This window comes from Caretta caretta, chromosome 3, assembly GCF_965140235.1.
Source record: "Caretta caretta isolate rCarCar2 chromosome 3, rCarCar1.hap1, whole genome shotgun sequence".
NCBI lineage: Eukaryota > Metazoa > Chordata > Testudines > Cheloniidae > Caretta > Caretta caretta.
Genome location: NC_134208.1, coordinates 60,567,464 through 60,593,212, shown reverse-complemented (window position 1 = coordinate 60,593,212; position 25,749 = coordinate 60,567,464). Strand labels below are relative to the sequence as shown.

Sequence of the window (25,749 nt, the reverse complement as noted above, 5' to 3'; positions counted from 1 at the left end):
ATATATACACACACACACACACATACACACACGTTAAATATATATGAGTTTTTATTTGTCTGCTTATTTCTGAGCGTTTGGAGTACACTTGTTTCATGTTTTCAGACTTCTCAGTACGATAAAGGACTAGAAACTTTCATTTTAAAAAAAGGAAGCTGATACTTGATATTTTTCTTAAAGCCACACCTGGTGAAAATAAGATTGAATAAGACTATAACAAGACTGGTGATAAACTGGAGCTGGAAACACAGCTATGCATTTAAAAAGAGGTTCACCTACACCCAATATCTAGGGGTTTAACTTAATAGTTTAAAATGTGACTTTTCTATGGCATAGGTACCTGGGGAGCAAGGAGGAAAAGGATACTAGAACATACAGTAGAACCTCAGAGTTACAAACACCTCAGGAATGGAGGTTGTTCATCACTCTGAACAAAACATTATGGTTGTTCTTCCAAAAGTTTACAACTGAACATTGACTTAATATAGCTTTCAAACATTACTATGCAGAAGAAAAATGCTGCTTTCCCTTTATTTATTTTTTTAGTCGTTTAACACAGTAATGTAATTTTTTTTGGGGGGGGGGGGGGGGGTCTCTGCTGCTGCCTGGTTGTGTACTTCCAGTTCCAAATGACCTGTGTGGTTGATTGGTCAGTTCGTAACTCTGGTGTTTGTAACTCTGAGGTTCTACTGAAATTCCATCATCTTATGAGTCATTAAAGCAACTGGGCAAAGCACGTAACGAAAGTTATGGATGTCAAATTTGAATTGTAAAGGATTAGCAACTGTGAGCCACCTCATAAATCACAACTAACAAAATTTGTGGAAAAATTGCATTTTCTTCTCCCTCCCATAACTCAGACACTTGACAATACATATTTTGTTCAAACTTTTTTTGAAAAGTTTCACTTTGAGGCAGACACCAAGAATGGAAAATTTCAGGCACAAAGGCTAAAATTAGGGAAATTATTAGCATATGAAGATGGGGTCGTTCTAGAAATTATTCTGTATTCTTAACTTTAGCAGCCACTACATTCACCAGCCATTATAATTTTACCACTAGTACAGCATTTTGAAATATTATTCCCTTTGAATAAGGTTGACAGTGCAGATATTTTGCATAAGCAAGCTAAAAACTTGAGGTAAAAAACAAAAAGCCAACACATGTCCAAATTTAAGTTTTGAGATCATGGGAACAATTTTCAAAAGCACCTACCAGACTTAGGGCCCTTAAGTCCCATATTCAAAAGCGTCTTAGGCACTTAGAAGTCTAAATTGAACTTTAAGAAATAATTCACAGGCATCAAATATGTAATAATACATTTTGACACATTTCCTTCTTCCTCCTCTTCCCTTTCCACTATGATGCTGACAGAAGAGCTGAGGGAGTCTCTTGCTTGGAACAGAAAGGAAACGAAAAAAACAGAGAAAAGCTGCACAACTGCGGCAACTGTTCTCTGAAGTTTTATACAATCAAATTTTAATGAAACTTCGAAGTTTCATACATACTTATATTTATAGAATAACAGAATTTATATTCCATAGAAAAATTAAATCTCCTCTTAAAATCCCTCATTAACATAATTAAGACTGCATACAAAGATCAAACCTAACATGATCCCTGTACTACCTCACTAGACATCCCTCACAATTCAAATGCATTCCCATTTAGGACTACCATTTTTGGAAACTAACTGAAGGTTCTGAGATGTTCTTAACCAAGACAATTTACGTCATTTTTAAAGTAATATTTCATGATAGTATTAACAGCTTTACTAAAATAAATTGCATTATGTTTACTGCATTATCACCATCCACTAATTCTGTAATATTATCAGAAAGATCAAGTGCCCTACTCTGCAAAGATTTATGCAGGTGCTGAACTTGCCCACTGTGAGTAATCCAACTGAAGTCAATGGGACTAATCAAAACTTAAGTCTTTGAGGCACTTGAGCCAAAGTCTCTCCAGAAAGATTTCTGGTTCAACAGTGCCCGGCCGTGTGCATCAGTTCCCTGCCACTGCAGGAGTCTCAGATACTGGTGCACCTCGGTCCCTCCTGTTTTCTGTCCATGGCACACAATAGTTCAGTCTCTTGAGGACTGTAATACTTTGCTTTAATTCTGGTTGTTGGATTTAGTACATTTAGCGTGCTGGATCAGTGTCCTGTGATAAACCGGATTTAGACTATATGATCTGGCAGCCCCTTCTGACCTTAATCTCTGACTATGAGAAGAAAGAACACAAGGACCACTCTTCCCACTCATGTGCCTTTACCTGATACAATGGCAGCTCTTGAACTCCCCTTAGTGCAGTGGTTCTCAAACTATTGTACTGGTGATCCCTTTCACATAGCAAGCCTCTGAGTGCAGCCCCCCTTATAGATTAGAAACACTTGTTTATATATTTAACACAATTATAAATGCTGGAGGCAAAGCCGGGTTTGGGGTGGAGGCTGACAGCTCACGACCCCCCACGTAACCACCTCACAACCCCCTCAGGGGTCCCAACCCCCAGTTTGAGAACCCCTACCTTAGTAAAAGTGCTCTTCCAGACTAGGACCACTGCTGGAAGCAGCCTCCACAGAAAAGCTGGCCACTGGAGCTTGCCCTATGCAGAGGGACAGCACACTAAGGGCACCCTCTAAGGGTGGCACGGTGACTACATGACAATTGTTTTCATTTCTGTTTCTTTTCAAATGTAGGATATCACATACGCCACATCACTATATTTAAAAGAACGTTAAAGGTTGCAAAATCCAGCACGCAAAAGTTAGGAAACACCAGACATAGGGCTGCCTGTGCAATTTTAATGTGGCCCCCTTGTGGCATATGTATGATGATACAATTTTTAAATTCCATGGTCACAAACTTTTTTTTTCCACAGGACCGCTGCCTCGCTCAGTGCACGGAATGGGATGAATGATGTTCAGCAAATTATTCAGGTTTGTGTAACAAATTAGGTTGTTGATATTTAACCCTCATTTGTAGCAGAAGTTGGTAGATGTGCAGTGAATGAAGCCAGGGACTACAGGAAAAGAAAGGATGTAATGTTTTATCCCTGGCTTTACCATAGATTCTTAAGTAATGCTAGGCAAGTCAGTAACCTCCAAATATTCACAGGGAACCACTAGTTATAGGTTCCTCATTTTCTGGGTGCCCAACCTGAGCCATGGTACTCTCAACTGCAACTAAATTCCATGGGAGCTGCAGCTGCTCAGTACCTCTAAAAAAAATAAAGTCAGACTAGAGGTGTCAAGTTGGTCAGCCAATCACTGTGGTACCCAAAACTTTGTGAACACTTTTGAAAATGCTGGCTCTCATCTTTCTGTCTGTGCCCATCTGTGAAATGGCATAAAACCGCCTAACTTACAGGGATGTGGTAAAGATAAATACATCATCTTTGTGAAGCATTCACACAACAGTGTTAAGTAACACAGAAAGCTCATGAGGAAATTAATCTCTTATCATGCATGGATTAGATGATGTGTGGTAAGGCAGGTATGGGGAGAGGCCCATATATTGATAGATGGAGGATACAAAAATTAAATAGCCTCATTTCCTGAGTTGTCCATCTTGTGCGCTGAATGCAGAAAAAAGTATGTGAAACTGTATAATACATACGTACAAGAGAGAAGAACCAAGATTCCACAGCTGAGATACCTGTCTTCTGATAATAGGAACGCTGAATCTTTCATCCTAAAGCACATCGAAATAGATTTTAAATGTACATACCCATAGGTTGTACAGCAGTTGTGTATTCACTCTGCATGCCATTCTCATCTGCAGTCCTATGATCAAGTTTATGACATGCAGATTCCATGGTCCTAGGTTCTTCTGAATCACTGTCTATTTGATTTACTTTTCTAATTCCACTTTTTCCCCTACAAGGGCTTCTTCTACAATATAGCGACTCACTGTCTTCCATTTCCCTGTTTGTGTCAGTTAAAGCTACATGAAGTTTTTTGTTCAGTGTCCTTTTTACTGTAGACTTGGAAGGAGAGCTTTGTGAAGATGAATCCAACTCATTTGGCAAAGGAGATGGAGTGCTGCTCTCTCTCTCTGAAGAGGATGCTTTTATTTGCATTGGTGCACTTTCATGGTAGTGGGGATTTGGTTCATATCTGGGTTTTTCTAAACCAGGAAAACAGATGACAGCTAAAAACCAGTGAGCACTGCAAAAGAAAAATGAATTAGTAAGTTTATATTGATTTAATGTTTAAAGTTATCAGAAATAAAGTGGCAAAAATTGTAGTTAGCAATGACTATTGGGAATGGGAGTTGGTTTGTTTTTCCACTTTCCTGAACAGATTTGCTTTAAGCATCCATAACATTCTCCGAAGGCAGAATTAGTCCATGTACTTAGCTAGCCACCACCAAAGTCATTAATGGGATAGGTTTAGTTAAACAGGGGCACTGTCTGCATATTTCTTTCACTCATTGTTTATGACTTCTTTTCCTCCTCTGAAGCTTAAATATAGAAGTTTCCTCCTCCAGTGTGTTTTGTTAACTGAAGAGCTGATGTTTTACAGCTGCATCTCATTTTCCCCCCCTGGAGATTCAGTGCTTGCAGCCCAGCCTGCATGTTCAGTCAATCAGTCTTGACTGTTGCTGGCACGACCAGCCCACCATCTCCAGCTCCCTACACCCTCCAATTATAAGTATGACCCCACACACCTCTTCCAATACCATGTAGCCTCTGGTGGAGGAAAAAACAGAGGAGGGAGAAGTGGGAACAATGCTGCCACCATCAGAGTGTGTGACGCCACAGGACAAGAGAGTTTACACTTCTTCCACACCAGTGTCAAAAAAAAAAAAATAAAAATGAAAAACTGGGGGAAACCCCAGTTTCTTCCACAGCAGATGTTTAATCCCTTTGCCATTACACGTTTCACTGAGAGCCTGCACCTCCACACAATCACACATGGAGTGACAGCCAATTAGAGATTGGGGGGGCAGGGTGAGGGGGCTGATCTGATTGAACTCTCCTGGAGCTATTGTAACACAAACAAAACAAAGCCAAACAGTGCTTTATACAGATGCAGCAATAACTAAAGAGTTTTAGCTAGTGGCTTTCTCTAAGAAAAAAACTGACTTTGGGTAAAATTTTCAAAAGCTCTTAGACTCCCAGGGCACTTAAGGGCCATTTTTAAAAGTGACTTGGGCACTCAAAGCCAAAATATCATTGAAAGTCAATGGCACTTAGGCTCCTAATTTTGTTTTAGAAAATCACACTTATGTCCTTTTGCATTTTATCCATTTCTTATTCCTTCCAGCACTTACTAGATGCACAACCATAAGCTTATTAGTTGCAGATACTATGCCAAATTCCAGTATTGCTTTGTCAAGTGTGGGTTGTGTATTGTTAACTATATACTTTATCACCAATTCTCTAAACAGACTGATTGTTTACTAGCATCTGAATGCAAGTAACATCAGTTTCAAATTTTGATTTCTAGGCTGTCTCCATACTGGAGAGTTGAAACACTGGCAGCTGAACCAGTACGATTGTACTGGTGTAAATGGCATCGGAGTAGTTGTGTCTAAACTGTCCATCCTGTTCTGAGGTCAATTCTGCCCTGTGTCCACACACTTCTCTACCCAGCCATTGCAGTTCAACTGTCTTCTGTATACTTATCCCACAGTTCCTGGAAAAACTCCCGGAAACAGTGGCTTGTGGGAGATTTCAAAAAGGCTTCCTGGAAGCAGATGGTCCAACTTCAGCAACTCCATCAGAAACTCAGCAATTGAGAAGACATATCCTCAAAATGAAGGCCAGGGCAAATAATTATAGCTTGCTCTTTTTGGCTGAAACTCCTCAAAAGTGAATCATCTCAGGCTGCCTAGCAGAGGTCTTGTATGTTGGCAGTACAACTGACAAGTAACGTCAAAGATGATCAGCAATTATTGGAATTTATACTATGATTGTGAAAGATTCTCTAGATGTTTCTTGGTCCTTGGAGTAATTGTTCCTCAAGATGGAGCTAACCAGGTGGAGCAGTAAGTTTGGTCCCTGACAGAATGATGATACACAGTTGTCTGAGACCTGGTATGAACAGCAGTGACATCGTAAGAGACCAAAAACTTTTGTGCCTTTATGGGGAGCAAGTCCTTACAAATGTGGTATCAGACCACCAGAAAGAGCTCTGCTGACCACAGAAAAATCAGTGCGATTACCCCAGGCATCAGTTTGATTTGGCAAGTTTACAGTGCATGCTGTTGCAATGGATCTCTACACTGCAATTTATCAACTAGCAAATATGTCTGCGATCATCGAGAGATTTGAGTAACTGGTTCACCTGAATTGTGCTGCAGTTACAGAAGAAAAAGAAGTGTCCATTCTGTGCCCACTCCATCAAGACCAGGAGTGCATTAAAGGAAAAAGGTTGGGTGATGATCTTACTAGATTATCATAGTTGGTTCCTAGATGTTCAAAAGAGTTGCCAGGCAATATGCATCATGTAAGAATTTTTAAAAACTTTGCACTTTTCAGGAACACACTGAAGGACACACTTCCCTTCCTACATCACTGAAATTAACTGGATTTCTATCCCAACAGTGATTTTCAGTGCCCTCCATACCCACTCCTTACCTGGGTCACAAAGACATACCCCAATGCAGACAGAAGTTAGTTCAACTACACATCCAGCAGGTGCAGGATGGTTTATATAAGCATGTATATGACCTCCATTACCAGAACGCCTGAAGGTGTCTCAAACAATTTTACCCTGCAACACTACTATAAAGGTAAGAAATTATTATAATACTCAGTTCACAAATGGAAAATGGAGACAAAAGAGATTAAATGGCTGCTTAAGGTCATATAAAAAGTCTGTGGCTGAGCTGGGACCCAGATCTCCTGAGTCCCAGTTCAGTGCTTTCATTACAAGGCCATCCTTGTGCACTTGGAAGACTCAACACAAAATGGCAGCATCTAACATGCAATCACAATACAATTAGCAATATGAGTATTTTAATATCTTCTTGATGTATTCTGCACATCCGCGAATGCCAGGTGGAAGTGCTTAACAGACTATACAGTAAGGAGGCGATAAGGCATCCAGCACTTAAACATAGCTGGGGAGCACAACCTGAAGTGGAGGCTTAACATGTTGTTTGAAATAGGTATGCAAATCAGATCAGAGATGCTTTGGGCTCATATTTTGCCAATACATGGGAGGATGTAGGGGACTGAACATGCTGGAACCTGAAAGACAGAAATAACTGGTTGGAAAATCGTTCCCAGACAGTAGTTACCAGTGGTTCAGACTCCTACTGGAAGGGCATAACAAGTGGGGTCCCACAGGGATCAGTTCTGGGTCTGGTTCTGTTCAATATCATCATCAATGATTTAGATAATGGCATAGAGAGTACACTTACAAAGTTTGCAGATGGTATCAAGCTGGGAGGGGTTGCAAGTGCTTTGGAAGATAGGATTAAAATTCAAAATGGTCTAGACAAACTGGAGAAATGGTCTGAAGTAAATAGGATGAAATTCAATCAGGACAAATGCAAAGTACTTCACTTAGGAAGGAACAATCAGTTGCACACATACAAAATGGGAAATGACTGCCTAGGAAGCAGTACTGCAGAAAGGGATCTGGTGGTCATAGTGCATCACAAGCAAAATATGAGTCAACAGTGTAACACTGCTGCAAAAAACAAACAAAAAAAACAACCACCATCATTCTGGGATGTATTAGCAGGAGTGTTGTAAGCAAGACACGAGATGAAATTCTTCCACTCTACTCCGTGCTGATTAGGTCTCAACTGGAGTACTATGTCCAGTTCTGGGCGCCACATTTCAGGAAAGATGTGGACAAATTGGAGAAAGTCCAGAGAAGAGCAACAAAAATTATTAAAGGTCTAGAAAACATGACCTATGAGGGATGATTGAAAAAAACTGGGTTTGTTTAGTCTGGAGAAGAGAAGACTGAGAGGGGACATGATAACAGTTTTCAAGTACATAAAAAGGTTGTTACAAGGAGGAAGGAAAAAAATTGTTCTCCTTAACCACTGAGGATAGGACAAGAAGCAATGGGCTTAAATTGAAACAAGGGCGGTTTAGGTTGGACATTAAGAAAAACGTCTTGTCAGCGTGGTTAAGCACTGGAATAAATTGCCTAGGGAGGTGGTGGAATCTCCGTAATTGAGGATTTTTAAGAGCAGATTGGACAAACACCTGTTAGGGATGGTCTAGATAATATTTAGTCCTGCCTTGAGTGCAGGGGACTGGTCTAGATTACCTTCCGAGGTCCCTTCCAGTTCTATGATTCTAACCGTTGGTATTTGCGGCTATTAAATATTTTTTTCTTTTGTTAATGGTGAATTTCATCTTATTATAGTAAATATGCTTTTCTTCATCAGTTTTTTAAATGTAGGAGTCTGTATAAAGGAGGCTAGGGAGTAGTGAAATGGTGATGTATAGAAGGTAAATTGAAGTATGATGGATAGATCAACTTAACACAGAAATAAAAGGCACAAATCAAATTTATTAAGCCCACAACGGCAAAAATAAGCCACTGAAAATACGAAAAGCAACAATGAAATATTTCCAGACTGCAGAGACAAGAAAGTCATGTGCTGGGGATTCCCATTCTCTTTGTCTTGATTGCCTGCACAAGTGGAGTGCTATGAGAACAGATGGAAGGGAGAATACAAGTTTAGGTGGCAGCCCAACAAAAGCTGCTACTCTCCTGTACCATGGTATTGTCCTGAGGATGTGGTACATATTTAACAAGTGCAGAGGACTACTGTTGGGATAAGACTGCTTGCTGTCTTTGCACATGCAAGTATTCTTTCAAGAACTCCTCATGTATCTCTTGCTCCTGCAGCTTCATTCCTCTACCATGATGTACATTTATTCATTGATATTCTGTTCTCTTGGTTAAATCTGTTGTCTTAAAAATAAAAAATAAAATGTTGGTATGTGGTTCCTCAAACTCGGTAAGAGTGGTGCTTAAAAGAACCAAACCAAAACCAACAAACATGAAGGAAGATCTCATTTTCACTTTCCTTCCCCAGAAGATGGTCAAGCACTCGACTACTTGTGTTCCTGGATTCCTGGTTCCTTTTCTGCTCTGTGATGCTCTTGGGGCAAAAGTAGTCACTGAAGTGAGAAGGAGAGGTTTAATATGCATTAGGTCATTAATGGCACAGTCTGTCTTGGGATTTGAAATGATAGGGACATAAACGAACATTAACAACATTTATAATATGGCTCACTGGGAAGAGGTGTTGGATTACTGGGACCAATGTACATGGGTGTGTGGTGGTGCCAGGGAAGTCGTTTGATAGGGGTGTGGTATATTTCAAAAGGGACTAAAGAAACATTTATTGCAGGAATCTCAACATAATCTTTATAGTTAAGTCTCCAGCAAACAAAACAAAAACAAACAAGGGGGGCAGAGGGATAAATTCATACTTGAATTATTCTCATGGATTATAATTTAAGGACATGCTCCAAAATTAGACACACATAAGAAGGCTCCATAGGGCCACAGGTATATTAGCAACATCTTCTGGTCTGATTGGTAAACACAATAGTCTGAATTGGCAAAAATTTGCAGATTTCAAAATTTTTTAGTTAAAAATAAATTCTCTACTTTAGGTTACTGCTCGGCCTTGTCTACACAGAAAAATTGTGCTGCTTTAATAATTCTGGTATAGTTAAAAAGCAGTACAACTCCCCCTGGGCGGATGCAGTTAAAGCAGGGTAGTTTATTACCCTTCCTGTATGGGAATAAACTATACTTGTATGAGTGCTTTTATACTAGTCTAACTGCATCTACATTAGGAGTTATAGTAGTATAACTAAATCAGTTAAAAAAAAAGAAAAATCACACCTGCAACTGACCGTTATAGCAGTACAAAAACTGTATATTGACCGTTCTTAATGAATAGCAGTGAGGACAATGGAAGAGGAGAAAAGATCTACAATTCCATGGCCCTTGACTGTGGCTGTTAGCAAACTGCTCTAATTGTGTGCAAACAATGAGCTTGTGCCCAAATGTTGATATGAATTAAGCAAAAAGCAGAACAAAATGCATTTGCAACTAGGTAGCCAACTGAACAGATACCTGAGCCTGGCATATCAAACAACAGATATAATGCAAGTACATGCTAGGGCTAAGATGCCCTAGCTTGTTGCAATGAAGTTCTTCTTTTACATTTTCTGTATTTCAGTGTTTGACTTTTAAAATTAGTGGACTACAGTTTTGCATATGGACATGTAGCATGACTTAGGCTAGCCACTGTTAGTTCCCAGAAACGTTGGCTTTACTTGAAACAGCCCATGCAGCCTCAAGTGGAAGGTTAGAGAGAGCTGCCTACTTGCTGGAATCTAGTGGAGCAAAGCTGGATGAATGGGGAAGGCATAAGGACCTGCTGCTGTGCAGGCAGAGAGGATACTTGCAGAGACTGGAGGGCATGATAGGAGTGACTTCTACTTTCATTTGAGACTGTATCTGTCAGTTTCATAATTATGGCAATGATCTTATGAACCCAGAAGTCTGTTCCCCCATTCAGGAGCCTGCAAAACTAGCCCTGATCAGCAGAAATAAAAAACAAACAAAAAGTTAATATACCTTATACAGAAGTCCCCTCATCTCCAGAGTCCTCTTCCACCTGAACAATCTTCACTAGCAACTCCAGAAATTCTTAATAGGTCCTGTGATCCCAGCATGGTTTCCAGCACCTCTTGGTTTTCAAATATCTCTTGCCTTGGACTCAACCATCCTAATGGTGTCCTCCATTCGCATCCTTACAAGCCTTATACTGGGTGTCTAGATGCTGTCCGATAGTACCTCCTTCTCCACAGATGGAAAAGGCCCAATGACAGGGACTGGTTCATTGAAAGACATTTTCATGTCTGCCCCGAAGTGGATGTTACCTTGGCCCATACTGGATTGGACCATCAACATTTTTGTTTTTTCCTTTCTCTGTTTCTCAGAGCAAGCAATACCCTGCTTTTCAGGGACAAGAGTGTACCAAATTACAGAGTTTCAGCTGCGACAACCATTTTGTCTCCCAGACATCTGCCTTGGGCCAGCAGGGCAGAGTGTCCTCGTACGATGGCTTCTTCCAAGACTTGCTTCATAATCAGCTAGCACTGCATTAGTGGAGCCCAACATTGTGACTTGTCTTGACCAGAGGAAGTACAATCTAAGTGTGAGACTGTCTGTGAACCAATGTGAGTAAGTTTGTGTGGACATATGGGTATGTTACAGGCATGCCAGTAGTCCAAATTTCTCTAGTATAGACAGCGCCTTTTAATGCCTGACATCTTCAAAGTTCTGTGCAAATTAATGTTCAACTAAACTCAAACATATTTCTAGCTCAATAGCATGTTTCAGGATTAAGAATTATTCTCACTTTGCAGCTATGAAAACACTGGAAGAGAGAGATTAAGAGTCTTGCTTAAGGCTACATAACAAACCATTGGCAGAGCAATGAACAGAATTCAGATTCTTTGTCCTGTGCTCAGTCAGCTACATCATATTGCCTCTTTAGGTCCAACCACTGAACAAGCGCACAAAGGAAGACAAAAATGGCTTAAGGAGCTCCTTTATAGGCCTTTTGCATACAAGCAAGATTTTGGGCAGCTTTGATAAATCATAGATCAGAATCTCACCCTTCATATTCCAAACATTCAGAAAGCTACCACTTGTGATAAATATGTCACGATTCTTAGTCAAAGTTTTCATTCTTTATATTATTCCAGTTGTAGTTTCCCCATAAGTGTTCACATTTTCTTAAAAAGTTGGCTGAAGAGTTAATGGTAACCTCATGTTTCTAAAAGGGGAAATGAGTTTGGGAATTACCTTGATATTTTTGCTCATTTTGATGGAAGTTAGGGGAGCAGAAGGTAACGTGCTTTCGTCCTTGGAGAAGCACTTAACACTAATGTTCCCTGACGACCATTAGGAAGACAACAAGGGTATGTCTACACTACAATTAAAAACCCATGGTTGGCCTGTGCCCGCTGACTTAGGCGCGCAGGGATATTTAACTGCAATGTAGATATTTGGGCTCAAGCCCATCTCTTGTACCCTGCAAGGGGGGAGGGTCCCAGAATTTGGACTGCAGCCTGAGCCTGAACATCTACACCACAGTTACAGCCCCTTAGCCTACGCCCAAGTCAGCTGGCACAGGCCAGCTGCAGATGTCTAAGGGTATGTCTACACAGCAAAGAAAAACCTGCAGCTGGCTCATCCCAGTCGATTCAGGCTCACAGGGCTCATGCACCATCCCAAGCCTGGAAGTCTACATGACAAAGGAACAGCCCCATGGCCCAAGCCCGAGTCAGCTGGCAAGGGCCAGCCACGGGTTTTCCTTTGCTGTATAGGCTTACGCTCAGTCTGCCTTTTTACACAGGGAAAGTGATGGTTTAAAAAGATTAAGGAAAATAATTACACCTAAATAAAGTGACAAAGACAAGAATTTCAACTGCCTCCACGTCCCTCTTCATGCAGATTCTTGGCAATTTCTTCCAAGAGAAAACTGACAAAATAGAACGTTCTTCCTTCCCCTTCTACAACTCACATCTCCTTCTCCCACGTCACAGATGGGTTCTGAACTAGTACTCCATCCTCATGCTCCTTGATCAGCCATCTTTTACACAGTTGACGATGTTCTTGAATTCTTGTCCTCCCTTGGCTTCTGTCACTCTGCTTCTCCTTGTTCACCTCCTACTTCTCTAGTCATTCCTTCAGTATGTCCTTTGGAGGAACCTTTTCCTCTGCTCTCCAGCTGTCTGTGGGGGTTCCATAGGACTCTGTCCTTGGTCCCCTTCTCTTCTTCCTCTGTACCTTATCTCTGGGAAATCTCATCCACAAACAAAAATTCAACTATCTTCTCTTGCTGACGATTCAACAGATCTACTCCAGACCGGTCTCCTTCTGTACGGACTAAATCCTAGCCTGTCTCTCTGCCATCTCACGGATGCCCACCTGACAGCTCAAGCCCACCACTGCAAAAACAGATCTCAATCTTCTCCCCAAAAAACCCTCCTCACTACCTCCTCTCTGAGTCACTATGGACACCACCACCATCTGTATTGTCACTCAGGGCTTGTGAACACTTACGGAGGGATCGATGAGTGGCGATCGACGCATCGGTGGTCGATTTAGCAGGTCTAGTGAAGACCCACTAAATCAACCACAGATCACTCTTCCGTCGACTCCTATACTCCACCGGATCGAGAAGAGTAGGGGGAGTCGACGGGAGAGTGTCTCTCGTCGACATCGTGTAGTATGGACCCCACGGCAAGTAGGATCAAAGTTACGTCGATCTGAGTTACGCTATTCATGTAACTCAAATTGCGTAACTGAGATCCAATTTCCCCTGTAGTGTTGACAAGGCCTCAGGCCCGTAACCTTCAACTTGGACCTGTCTTTAGATCCTTATATCCAGGCTATATCTAAATCTTGGTGATTCTTTCTGCATAAATCTCTAAGATACAGCCTTTCTATTCATCCACACAGCTAAAACTCTCAGCCACACTCTCTCATCACCTCACATCTTGATTACTGCAACATCTTTCTCTCTGGTCTTCACAAATGCAATTTTACCCTGCTCACATTCATTCAGAATACAGCTTCAAAGATCATTTTCTTAACCTGTCACTTTGATGTCACCTCTTGAATCCACTCGTTGGTTCCCCCCTTTCTATCCAATCTAACATAAGCTGTTGGTATTTACTTTCAAGGCCCTTTACAGTCCATCCCCACACGAGCTATCATCTCTCATTTGCTATTTAGCGGTCAGTATTCACCTCCAATTGGCCCATAAGAGTAGTCTCTCTTGCCCAACTGTTAAATTTTCAAACATACTTTCATGCTTCCTCCCATGCTACCCCAACATGTTTGGGAGGCAGTCCCCATAAACATCTGCAAGACTACTGCATTACCTACCTTCAAATCTCTCCTTAAAACTCTCCTTTACTGTGATCCCTACAAAAAACTTAATGACTGCTGTTTCTGCATACCAGCAGCCTCACTCCCTATTATGTTGACCAATGCTGTCTCTCTGTTGCCTTGTACTCCCCAGTCTGTCTGCATCCATCTGTTATCTCTTGTCTTGTACTTAGATTGCAAACTCCTGGGACCAGGGACTGTTTTTGTTTGTTCAGGACCCAGCACAAGACTAGAGCTCCTAGGTGCTACGGTAATACAAATAATATATAATAAACTGTATCAGCTGTGGGGGCTTGGCCCCACTGGAGCCAAGAGCAGACCACTTGAATGCCCTGGGGTGGGGGTCATCTCATAATCCATCAGTTAAAAAAAAAGCTTTCAATGTAAAAAGTTAAAAACCCCAACAGTACTGACTAAAATCAGATTAGAAGCGAAAGTTTTAAATAAAGCTAGATGAAAAGTAAGATCTCTCTCAGGAAAATTGTTTCATTTTTGCTCAATCTCCATATTTCCTAATAATTCATGTGTTATGACACTCGCACTGTCCTTCCATTTTTGGAAGTTTTTACCAGTTTGAGATAAACACTCAACATATGAAACAGGGAAGGCTGCTGTAACTTCAAGTGCAATCACTGTAAGCATACTTTTCATTTAAAAATTGGCAATCCAAAAAACTTCTACTGTATAAAGTTAATAAAAGGCAGTTCTTTCTTACGCTTCATTAAGGGGAACAAAAATAAAATCCTTCTCAAAAATATCAACATGCCGTGTCCATGTTTTTACTCGCCCATGTCGCTTCTGCTGTACTCTGTAAGACACCAAAAGCAGAGAATAAATATTCAATGTCATTATACAATATTTTATGGCACCATGTAATCTTTGTTTGGCTGGACTATTTTTTTTTTTAAGACTACCTTTTGGGATATTTTCATGATATTAGCACTAGCAGAAAAAATTTCTAAAGATTTGTAGTGCATATTCTACATTTATAATTCTTGGGATAAGACTTCCAAGATTTTAACTAGAATCAGCAGCTAAAATACAATTCCATATATTGTTTCTATGGGTTTTGTGTAATGTCTCTATTCTAATGGCCTTCATTGTGTTTAGCACTTAATACATCACACTTACGAGAGATTTGCAGTTTCATGAAGATTTCTTCTCTCTCTTTGATTAAGGCGTTTATAGAAAAACGAACTGAACACATGAATTCTGTCAGCATCTTCTTTTTTCAGTTTTTCTAGGACCAAATACCTGTTTTAGGAAAAATATCCTATTTTTTATATTTTTTTTAAAATGCCTGCAGTTGTTTTATGTAAAGCTCTGTGTTACTCAACTAGCTGGCAAAGTCTGCCACATAGTGGCCATATTGACCAGACAGCAGCGCCCACCCAAAAGGTTTCAGATGCCCCTCATTAAATTGGAATGAACTACAAAAGCGTCATGGCTCTGTTAACTAACTAGACTGAAACTAACAAATGCTATGCTACCCACAATTCGAGGCAACATTTTTGCTCAAGAAATTTCATTACTTGTGGGTTTGAGATGGTCCTTTATTATGGGTTTCTGTTTAATTTCTTTTGTTATCAAACCACGTAGAAGATTTAAACTTGTTTGTTAATGGGTCATTGACACAGTATACAAATAAAAAATAGCAACCTCAAAGCTCGGTTACAAAAGAAAGAGTAATTAAAATTCTAAAACTGAGGCTCTCAGTCTTCTCTTTTCTTCTAAAAAATATTTTAATAAATATATTTAATTTATACACACATACACCCCCACACACCCCTCTCCAACATATTAGGCACCAAACCTCAACCACATGATTATGTCATTTAATACTATAGGTTGAAAACTGGCATTTTTAAAAATCGCATTCTAAGGGACTGCTAAAAGGCTTTTGATTAGCAAATTCTATAAATCAAAATAATTAAATTCAGGTCTAGTGCATACAAAAATTCTGAACATGTTTAAAGAAAAGGAGTACTTGTGGCATCTTAGAGACTAACCAATTTATTTGAGCATAAGCTTTCGTGAGCTACAGCTCGGATGCAACCGACGAAGTGAGCTGTAGAGCTCACGAAAGCTTATGCTCAAATAAATTGGTTAGTCTCTAAGGTGCCACAAGTACTCCTTTTCTTTTTGCGAATACAGCCTAACACGGCTGCTACTCTGAAACCTGAACATGTTCATTCACCTTAAAGAGAGGAAGGTCAAACTAAGGTTATATTTCTTCCCTACTTAGTTATCACTATTATTCCTGTTATTGAGAAGCTTTGCAGAATCTTGTTTTCAAATTGAAAAAGTGTCAGACAGGACATAAACCGTAAGATTAAAAACCTTTTAACAAAATAACAATTCAATTTTTAAATCTGGCAGACGTAAATGGCTTGAAACCAAGTCATGCTAATTGACCTACAGAGCTTTGGTGTAAACACGTTTCAAGAGCCATAGCGAAGAGATGCTAAAAAACAGCTTGAAATAACAAAAAACTTACTTTAAATAAAAATCAATAATAACATCATTTAAAAATTCTCCTTCATTTAGGCAATGGAGGTCTTCATTGGTCACAGAAATACCACCTTTAGCAGGAGGAGGTGGATAAACTATCAACCTGCAAAGAAAAATACATTAAATAATAAATATGAAACTCCACAGAAAGTAGCAAAGCATTGCAAAAACACAGAAAGACATCTTACTTTTCTATAGGACCAATAAAGACTGTCTGTGGCTCTCCAATTTCATCATCATCATCAAAAAATTGAAATGGAGGTGCATTTCGCAGCTGCATTTTGGATTCAGAGACAACCTTATAAAAATGAATATAATATTTATTCCAAATGTACACTCAAAGTTTATAAAATTAAATTATTAAATCCTTATAAATTCCCCCAAGGAGACATGTTCCATTGTTTTTAAAAAAATGCTTTGAGAGGCTAAGCAGAGGCATTTTACTGACAGGGTGGTAATATCATTAGTACCATGGTCTAAAAGAACTATTTAACATAACAAAGGGAAGAAAAATAGTTTTAATTCAATTATGGTACTTATGTGTCAGTCTGACTGGCAGACAAACTAAAGTGATAGCTCAAAATTCTGCAAGCTCTTAGGAAGTTAAATTTGGTGAAAAGAAAACACTAATTACATTTAACTACAGTGAAGCAAAATAATTTCCCTCTTCTGGAATTGTACTAATGTTACACATTTAGCTAAAATTCTGCAAAAATGAAATATTTGAACTAAAATCTAGAAAGACGAAAAAATATATACTAAAAGACAATGGCTCCGAGTGAAACAGCACAGTCTAAGCATAGTATTTGTAAATCAAAATGACATCAAAACTCAGAGTAAAGCTTTGGTCCAGAACAAAATATATTTACATTTTTAATTTTGTTTTCTTTATGAGAAGAAGTGCTTCCTTTGGAGTTGTCTTCCAAGGATTTTGTAAAGGCCACAAGCCTACCATTGGCTTCTTCAAATGGAATTTTCACAAAGAAATCAGAAATGTTATTCCTGATACCAATCTCAGCAACAATTTTTTCAAATATTGTATTTCCATGAGCATCAAGACCAGTCTCAAAAATCAGAACAATGTACTGTTCTTCTGGATCTAAGGAAAAAACAGACACACAATTGACAATTTACTTAAAAATGCATACAAATCTATCGGATTTTCCTGTTTGAAAGTTATTGATGTTAAACAGCCTTCAGTCAAAACAAATGCATTAAAACAGTAACATCAAAATTTTATAACTTGGATTCTCAAAGTGAAGCCTGATTTTCAAAGGTGCGGAACCTCCACAAATCCCATGAGTATTGTGTGTTCTTATCTATTCTGAAATATCAGGCACATATGATTTACAAGGTTAAAAATTAATGCATAAAGACATGCATCTAGATTTGAAAAATTTGGCCTAAGTTTGTTTAGTATGGTAAAGTTATCCTAAATACAGATAATCTGAAATACAAACAAATAGATTTCTCACTCTAAAAATATCTCATAAGAACAACATCATAAAACCATGTGTACTGGGGGGAGGAAGAAATACTCTTAAAGAAAACAGAAAGTGTAATAATTGCTTCCTGGCCATAAAAATGTACATGGAGTATTTTTTGGAGGATTTAAAACAAAACACTATAATCAGTTTATTCACCCACGTCTTACATTTTGTCTAGCCATTTAAACCTGTGCAAAGTATTGCAAAATACTACCATTATCATTTGGAAAAGTGGAGAATCACACCTGATACAAATATTTATAAAAAGACACAGAATCAGAGATCCTAACATACTTTAAAAAGCAGTATCTTCTCTGTAACTTGGACCTCACTTAAAAAGCCAATGAAATTATCAAGTCACTCACACTTTCTTTTCTTCGTATTATACCTGCTGTCTTGTAATTTCAGTAAAATTTCATATCGGTATAAAAAGAACATAAGAATGGCCCTACTGGGTCAGACCAAAGGTCCATCTAGCCCAGTATCCGGTCTTCCAACAGCGGCCAATGCCAGGTGTCCCAGAAGGAATGAACAGAACAGGTAACCATCAAGTGACCCTTCCCCAGTCGCTCATTCACAGCTTCTGGCAAACCAAGGCTAGGGACACCATTCCTACCCACCCTGGCTAATAGCCATTGATGGACCTATCCTCCATGAATTTATCCGGTTCTTTTTTGATCCCTGTTATGCTTTTGGCCTTCACAACATTCTCTGGCAAGAAGTTCCACAGGTTGATTGTGCGTTGTATGAAGAAATACTTCCTTTTATTTGTTTTAAACCTGCTGCCTATTAATTTCATTTGGTGACCCAGTCATGATTTTATAGACCTCAATCATATCTCCCCTTAGCCATCTCTTTTCCAAGTTGAAAAGTCCCAGTCTTATAAATCTCTTCTCATATGGAAGCCGTTCCATACCCCCAATCATTTTTGTTGCCCTTTTCTGAACCTTTTCCAATTCCAATATATCTTTTTTGAGATGGGGCAACCACACCTGGACACAGTATTCAAGATGTGGGTATACCATGGATTTATATAGAGGCAATATGATATTTTCTGTCCTATTATCTATCCCTTTCGTAATTATTCCCAGCATTCTGTTCGCTTTTTTGACTGCCACAGCACATTGTGTGGATGTTTTCAAAGAACTATTCACAATGACTCCAAGATTTCTTTCTTGAGTGGTAACAGCTAATTTATACTCTATCGTTTTATATCTGGAGACAGGGGGCTTAATTGTTCCCATATCAACACCAGTATTCATGAACAGCAGTGCCACTGAAATCAGTGGAGTTACACCAATATATATCTGGTATAAGAGGAGAGTCATAACCCAGGATGTATATATGTATGTATGCGTGCACACTTTTATAGACCTAGAATAAGCAAGTCCCCCTGTTCTAAAATGTTCACAAGCTAAATTAGGTTTATTATCTAAATCAGGGGTCTCAAACTCAAATGACCACGAGGGCCACATGAGGACTAGTACATTGGCCCAAGGGCCACACCACTGACCACTCCACCCCTTCCATGAGGCCCCGCTCGTGCCCTGCCTCTTCTCACCCCTTCCCTGCTCCATTCCAACCCCTTCCCCAAAATCCCAACCCCAACTCCGCTCCCTTCCTGCTCCCAGGGGGTGCAGGAAGGGTGCAGGGTGCATCAGGGGGCTCAAATCAGGGGGTTGGGGTGCAAGAGGGAGTGTGGGGTGCGTCAGGGGGCTAAGGGCAGGGTGGGGCAGGGGCTCAGGGCAGAAGGTTGGGGTACAGGAGGGGTGCAGCAGGGGGCTCAGGGCAGGAGATTGGGGTGCAAGAGACGTGCGGGGTGCGACAGGGGGCTCAGGGCAGGGGGCTGGTGCAGCAGGGATGCTGCAGGGGCTTAGGGTCAGGGTGCAGGAGGGGGCGTGGAGTGCAGCAGGGGGCTCAGGGCAGGGGGTTTGGCTGCAGGAGGGGTTCGGGGGGCAGGTCCGGCCCGGTGCACTCCGGGAAACAACCGGGACCTGGGGGAGGAGGGGCACAGGGGTCTGTTTCAGAGCAGCAGCTGTGTCAGTCTGTATCCGCAAAAAGAAAAGGAGTACTTGTGGAACCTTAAAGACGAACAAATTTATTGGAGCATAAGCTTTTGTGAGCTACAGCTCCTCCAGGTACCTCCCCCGAAGCTCCCATTGGCTGGGAACTGGCAGAGTTGGGGGTGCTGCGGGGAACTGGTGGGTCGCAGAAAACAACACCACGGGCCACATGCAGCCCCATGTGTTTGAGACCCCTGATCTAAACTGACAAAGAACCAAAAGGATTAGGGTTAAGAATGCAACATGCAAGTAAACTAACTTGAGCTAAAGTTTACCACATACTTTGATTTCACAATTTGTTGATTTTGTAATTTCTTTACTAATAACTAATAAATCCATCTGCCTTCTCTTACGAGCTGTACCAATGTGCCAGCTCATCTATTACTGTGTGACATTTAAAACATCCACCCTGTCTCTCCCCACCATCCGCCCGCAAACAGACATGGCTGCAAAGGAAAAAGGCACCTAGATGATGCCAGATTAAATTTCTGGGTTAGAAAGAGCATCTGGGAACGACTCTTCATGCTCTCTCCTGCTTCTAGAAATCTGGAGTAGCTGCAGCCACATTGGGAGGAGCCAAACATTTAGGAGTCTGTCCTGTTGAACATTACGGTAACCCTAGTTACAGGGCCGTCCCTAGACATTGTGGTGCCCTAAGCAGCTCCCCCTGTGGTGGGGGTGGATGGGGGAGCTGCGCCCAAGGCCTGTGTGGGGCAGGAGCAGGCTTGGGGGGCAGGGAGAAACTGCCCCTCAGCATACACTGGTGATGTGGAGTGGGCTGGGGCTAGGTCACTTCACTTCTCGCCACCCGGTAAGTGCAGGGCATGCCTGACCCCTGCTGCAGTCCCCCTGGACATAGCTCTGGGGAAGGGATGGAGTGGGAGCAGGGCTGGGGAGGAGCAGGGGTGGAAAGAGGAGGGGCGGGGACTATGGGGAAGGGGTGGAGTGGGCACGGGGCGAGAGCAGGGGCAGGTTTCCTGGACGGCTCAGCAGCTGCATAGTTTGCGTATGGGTAAGGATGGCCCTGCCTAGCTAGTCACTATCTAACTCAGAGAAAAGGAGTATGAAAGTAGATCCAAGATTGTTTTTTCAAAGTTTCATATTTTAAGGCCAAAAGGGACCATTAGACAATCTATTCTTAACTCCTGCATAAACACAGACCATAGCATTTCATCCAGTTACCCCAGCACAGAGTCCAATAAATTGTGCCTGACTAAAGCATATTTTTTAGATAGGCATCTATTCTTGATTAAAAGACATCAAGAGATGGAGAATTCACCATTTCCCTTGGCAGGAGTTCCAACGGTTAGTCACCCCTATCAAAAATCTGTGCCATATTTCTAATTTGAATCTGTCTGGCTTTAACTTCCAGCCATTGGTTCCTACTATATCTTTCTTTGCTGAAAGAAAGAGGCCTTAGTACCCAGTGTTTTCTTCCCATGAAGATAACAGTGTGTAAATACCAAGTCACCTCTGATCTTTTTGATAAATTTAACAGATTGAACTCCTTCAACCTCTCACGGTCAGGCATTTTTTCCAGCCCTTCAATCATTAGCCAATCAGGCATCTCTTTTCATTCTTTCCCTCATGAAAAGAACATGAGAGCCCAGAATGAAAGTGAATGAGTGAATTTTTTGTGGTAATGAGTTTCACAGATTGGCTGTGCACTAATGATATAACTACACTGAAAAAACTAAAAAAAAAACCCCATACACACCACCCACACAAAATCCTGCGGAAGCAAGTCCCAGAGCCCCAGTCAACTGACTGTGTCTTGTGGTGCTCACACTATGAGGCAGAGATTCTTGCTCAGAATGGAATCTGGGCTCTGCAACCCCATAATGGGGGTTGGGTCTTGGAGCCCAGGCGGGAACATCTACACTGCTATTTTTAGCCCTGTAGCATGAGCCCAAGTCAGTTGATTTGGGCTCTGAGACTCCCTGCTGTGTGGTTTTTCCCACCTCCCCCAGTGTTGACACACCCTGAAACAGAGAATATTTTTGGGGAGTTTTAAAATTTGCTAGTAAACTGTTCAGTATGATTTAGCAGCAATCTGATGTATACTATATAAGCCAAATAAGATTGAGATGATGTTCAAAGAATGCTCAAACCTACCAGCAAAAATAGCGGACGTATCAGCATCCCATAAAAGTGGAGCGTTGACTCATTCATTTCTAATGTTTGCGACCAGGGGAGTCTTGTTGGTTCCTCTGTTGCTACTGGATTTTCAAGTAGCAGGAGATGTTAAATAAGTTTTGGTGGTATTGTTTGGGCTTAGAACGACTGAGGTGGTTAAGAGCTACTGATATTACATGTCTGGATGCCCTTTCAATTTTTTAAAAGTGCATTTATGTAACAATTTGTAATATAATAGATAAACAATGTACAAACATACGAAGAAGTTTATGATAAGCACATGTCACTCATTAGAAAACACCTTGGTAATTCACTTGTAAACCCAAATTTGCTACGCAACATGTGATTTATCCAAGCTGTTTCTGAAGCACATCTCTCTGTGGTACCTGAATTGATCATCCCTAACTTTTAAGAAACACTTTTCAAATCATGCTTCTCCACTTACATGTTTTCAATCTTCTTAAAAATAAAGTGATTATTAAAAAAGTTCTTTGGTTAACAAGGGCTCAAACTGTGCAGATCCAGAGTAACTCCAGATGTTAGGAATCTGTCTAATATGCCCTATGGGAAATCAATAGGCTCATCGCTGAGTGGGAGGCTGAAATGGTCAAGAAAGAAAAGTAGGTTTTAACCTACTATTATTTATTTTATATTACAGACTTAAGAACTATGTAGAGATATAGACACTAAATATGAGATTAAATTCTAGATAGTTTTACAAGCCAGCACTTTCAGCAGCAAAAGTAACCTATGAGAATTTCTGTTCACAGTTGATAGCTATGGATCATTGTTTACCTTTTCCAAGCTGTTTCCATGGAAACAAACTGCACTGGGAATTAATTTTTTTTTTTTTAAAAAGACCTTGTTACGTAACAGTAAGAATTCTCAAAATAAACTGTCCCCACACATTCATCCTTTTGTAGTCATGAACTTAAATGCTTACATTCTGAATGTTAACAGTAGTTATGCCAAGCTTCCAGATCTACTCCCAGAGATGAACCATTACAGCTTCTGACCAGACTGCAGCATTCTACACCCTGACTTTGCTCAGCAGCTGACATACAACATTTCCTAGCTCCTCAGGGTGAGAATAAGAGAGACAATTAGGACAGATGGTTCATATCCATCTTGCTAACCCTACCCCCAAAACACTGCAACATTAAGTGGTGTCACTGCCTGATTGCTCACCTCCTTGCCCTGAGATACTGATGGAGGAGACTGGCTGATGCAGGGGTGGGATCTGCTGCAAGACTAAGTTTAAACAGCTTCCACTGCTACTTGCTGGTACTACTCTGTGTTGCTTGCATGCTCCAGCATGTACCAATAGCCCTTGGGCTAGTGGAAGAGGTTCTCAGAAATAAGTATAGGTTTATACTTATGGGGGAGGGTTGGCTGGTAGCATACCAGACTAAACTCATAACTTTAAGAACTAAAAACTGAACTAATTATTAAATTAAAAAAATAACTTTAAATCTGATAAGCTATCAGCAGTTCTTTGTAAACCCACCACCAACAGGATTTGAGGTAGCCGAAAGGGAGAGATGTACCTTCTTTTAAAAATGGGATTTCAGTGCTTTTTAGGCATATGCATAAAGGCAAACAACTCTCAAATACCTAACTACTTTTAATGATTCTACGTCTGCCTGGCTTGGTATACAACTCCAATTGTGAAGACCTGTGCTTGCAATTTCATAAAGGAAATACTTATTTTCTCTGATCAGATCTTTTCTGCCATGAAAATAGAAATCTTCTGACAAGCTAATTCTCAGCTACTGGTTTCCAGTCTCCATTTCCACATTATACTGAACAAGGAAAGGGTTTAAAATATTGACTTGTTCAAAAACCAAAATAGATGCTTCCTGTTGCCACAAATTTTCAGTTTTTATGGAAATGGGACTGGAAAGGGGACTGTTAGTCACCAGTTGAGAGGAAACACTAAAAATCCATTTCACTGCTCAGTAGGCAAACAGAAACTGCACTTACCACAATACAAACAATAATGATGATAAAGCACTAGGCTGAAAACCAGCCTGTGACCTTGGTCTGAGGGAAAAAGCATTTAAAATTTATTTTAGAACAAATTTTTAATAACTGTTTTATTTATTTTATTTTTACTGAATATGCATACTTCCGTGGTAGTTGAAGGCAATTCTTGCATAATCATAGAAACATAGGGCAGGAAGGGACCTTGAGAGGTCATCAACTCCAGCCACCTGTTCTGGAGTAGAACTGAGTACATCTAGCCTATTCCAGAGCTTAACTACCTTTATGGTTAGAAAGCTTTTTCTAATATATAACCTAAATCTCCCTTGCTGTAGATTAAGCATGACTACCTCCTAGACATGGAGAACAATTGATCACCATCCTTTTTATAAACAGCCCTTCATATATTTGAATTTAAGATCCATTGTAACGCCCAAGTCCTTTTCAGTAGCACTACCACCTAGCCAGTCATTCCCCGTTTTGTAGTTGTGCACGTGGTTTTTCCATCCTAAATGAAGTACTTTATATTTCATCTTGATTTCAGACCAATTCTCCAATTTGTCAAGATCATTTTGAATTCTAATCCTGTCCTCCAAGCTGCTGGCAACATCCCAGCTTGGTGTCAACCACAAATTTTAAGCATGTTCTTCATGCCATTATCCAAATCATTAATGAAAATATTGAATAATACCCGACCCAAGACCGACCCCCCGCAGGATTCCACCAAATAGGACCTCTCAGTCCAACAGTGAATCATTGAGAACTACTCTTTGAGTACAGTCTTCCAACCAGTTGTGCACCCACCTAGTAACAATTTAACTAGACTACATTTCCCTAGTTTGCTTATCAGAATGTCATTTGTTCCCCTTTTTAAAGATACTATGTCTACCCTTCTCCAGTACTCTGGGACCTCACTTATCCTCCATGAGTTCTCAAAGGTAATTGCTAACAGTTCTGAGAATGCTTTAGCTAGTTCCTTAAACACCTTAGATCTGCTGACTTGAATACATCTAACTTGCCTAAATATTCTTTTAACCTCTCTATTTTGGCTTACTTGCCTTCTCCCTTGTGGTTAATATTGTGTTGAATAGGTCACTATTAACCTTTTTAGTGAAGACTGAAGCAAAATAGGCACTGAACACCTCAGCCTTCTTGATGTCATCAGTCATTAGCTCTTCTTCCCCTGTAAGTAGACAACCTACGTGTTCCTTGATCTTTCCCTTGCTCTTAATGAATTTAAAGAACCTCTTCTTATTGCCTTTTATGTCCCTTGCTACGTGCCTTAATCTTTCTGATTTTGTCCCTATAGGTTTTTACTATTCCTTTGTACGCATCCATCACAATTTGTCCATGTTTCCACATTTTGTAGGATTCCTTTTTTGATTTTCAGGTCATTAAAACGCTCCTGATGGAGCCACATTGACCTCTTACTATTCCTCCTATCTTTCCTTTGCATTGGAATAGACTACAATTTTGTCTTAAATATTGTTTCCTTGATAAACTGCCAACTCTCCTAAACAATTTTTCCCCTTAGATTTTCTTCCCAGGGGAACTTACCTACTAGAACTCTCAGTTTGTTCAAGTCTGCTTTTTTTCTCTTTCTTTTTTTAATTCCATTGTCCTTATTCTGTTCTCATTCCTTCCTTTCCTTAGAATC

General features: G+C 40.3%; 1 protein-coding gene and 1 long non-coding RNA gene across 7 annotated transcripts in view; both read right to left on the bottom strand.

Annotated features, from left to right (window-relative positions):
* SENP6 (SUMO specific peptidase 6) overlaps nucleotides 1–25,749 on the bottom strand; it is a 167,414-nt gene that overhangs the window by 18,179 nt on the left and 123,486 nt on the right. For all 6 annotated transcript variants that reach the window (XM_048845895.2, XM_048845901.2, XM_048845896.2 and 3 more), the window contains 6 exons: nucleotides 17,293–17,522; nucleotides 16,612–16,721; nucleotides 16,410–16,526; nucleotides 15,044–15,166; nucleotides 14,628–14,720; nucleotides 3,732–4,171 (listed from right to left, as the gene is read on the bottom strand). In XM_048845895.2, coding sequence (XP_048701852.1) covers nucleotides 3,732–4,171; nucleotides 14,628–14,720; nucleotides 15,044–15,166; nucleotides 16,410–16,526; nucleotides 16,612–16,721; nucleotides 17,293–17,522 — 1,113 coding nt within the window. The remainder of the gene's footprint in view (nucleotides 1–3,731; nucleotides 4,172–14,627; nucleotides 14,721–15,043; nucleotides 15,167–16,409; nucleotides 16,527–16,611; nucleotides 16,722–17,292; nucleotides 17,523–25,749) is intronic.
* Nucleotides 8,469–14,620, bottom strand: LOC125634759 (uncharacterized). The gene is made up of 2 exons (XR_007356047.2): nucleotides 10,583–14,620; nucleotides 8,469–9,105 (listed from the first exon to the last, which is right to left on the bottom strand). It is a non-coding gene; the product is annotated as an uncharacterized LOC125634759 (long non-coding RNA).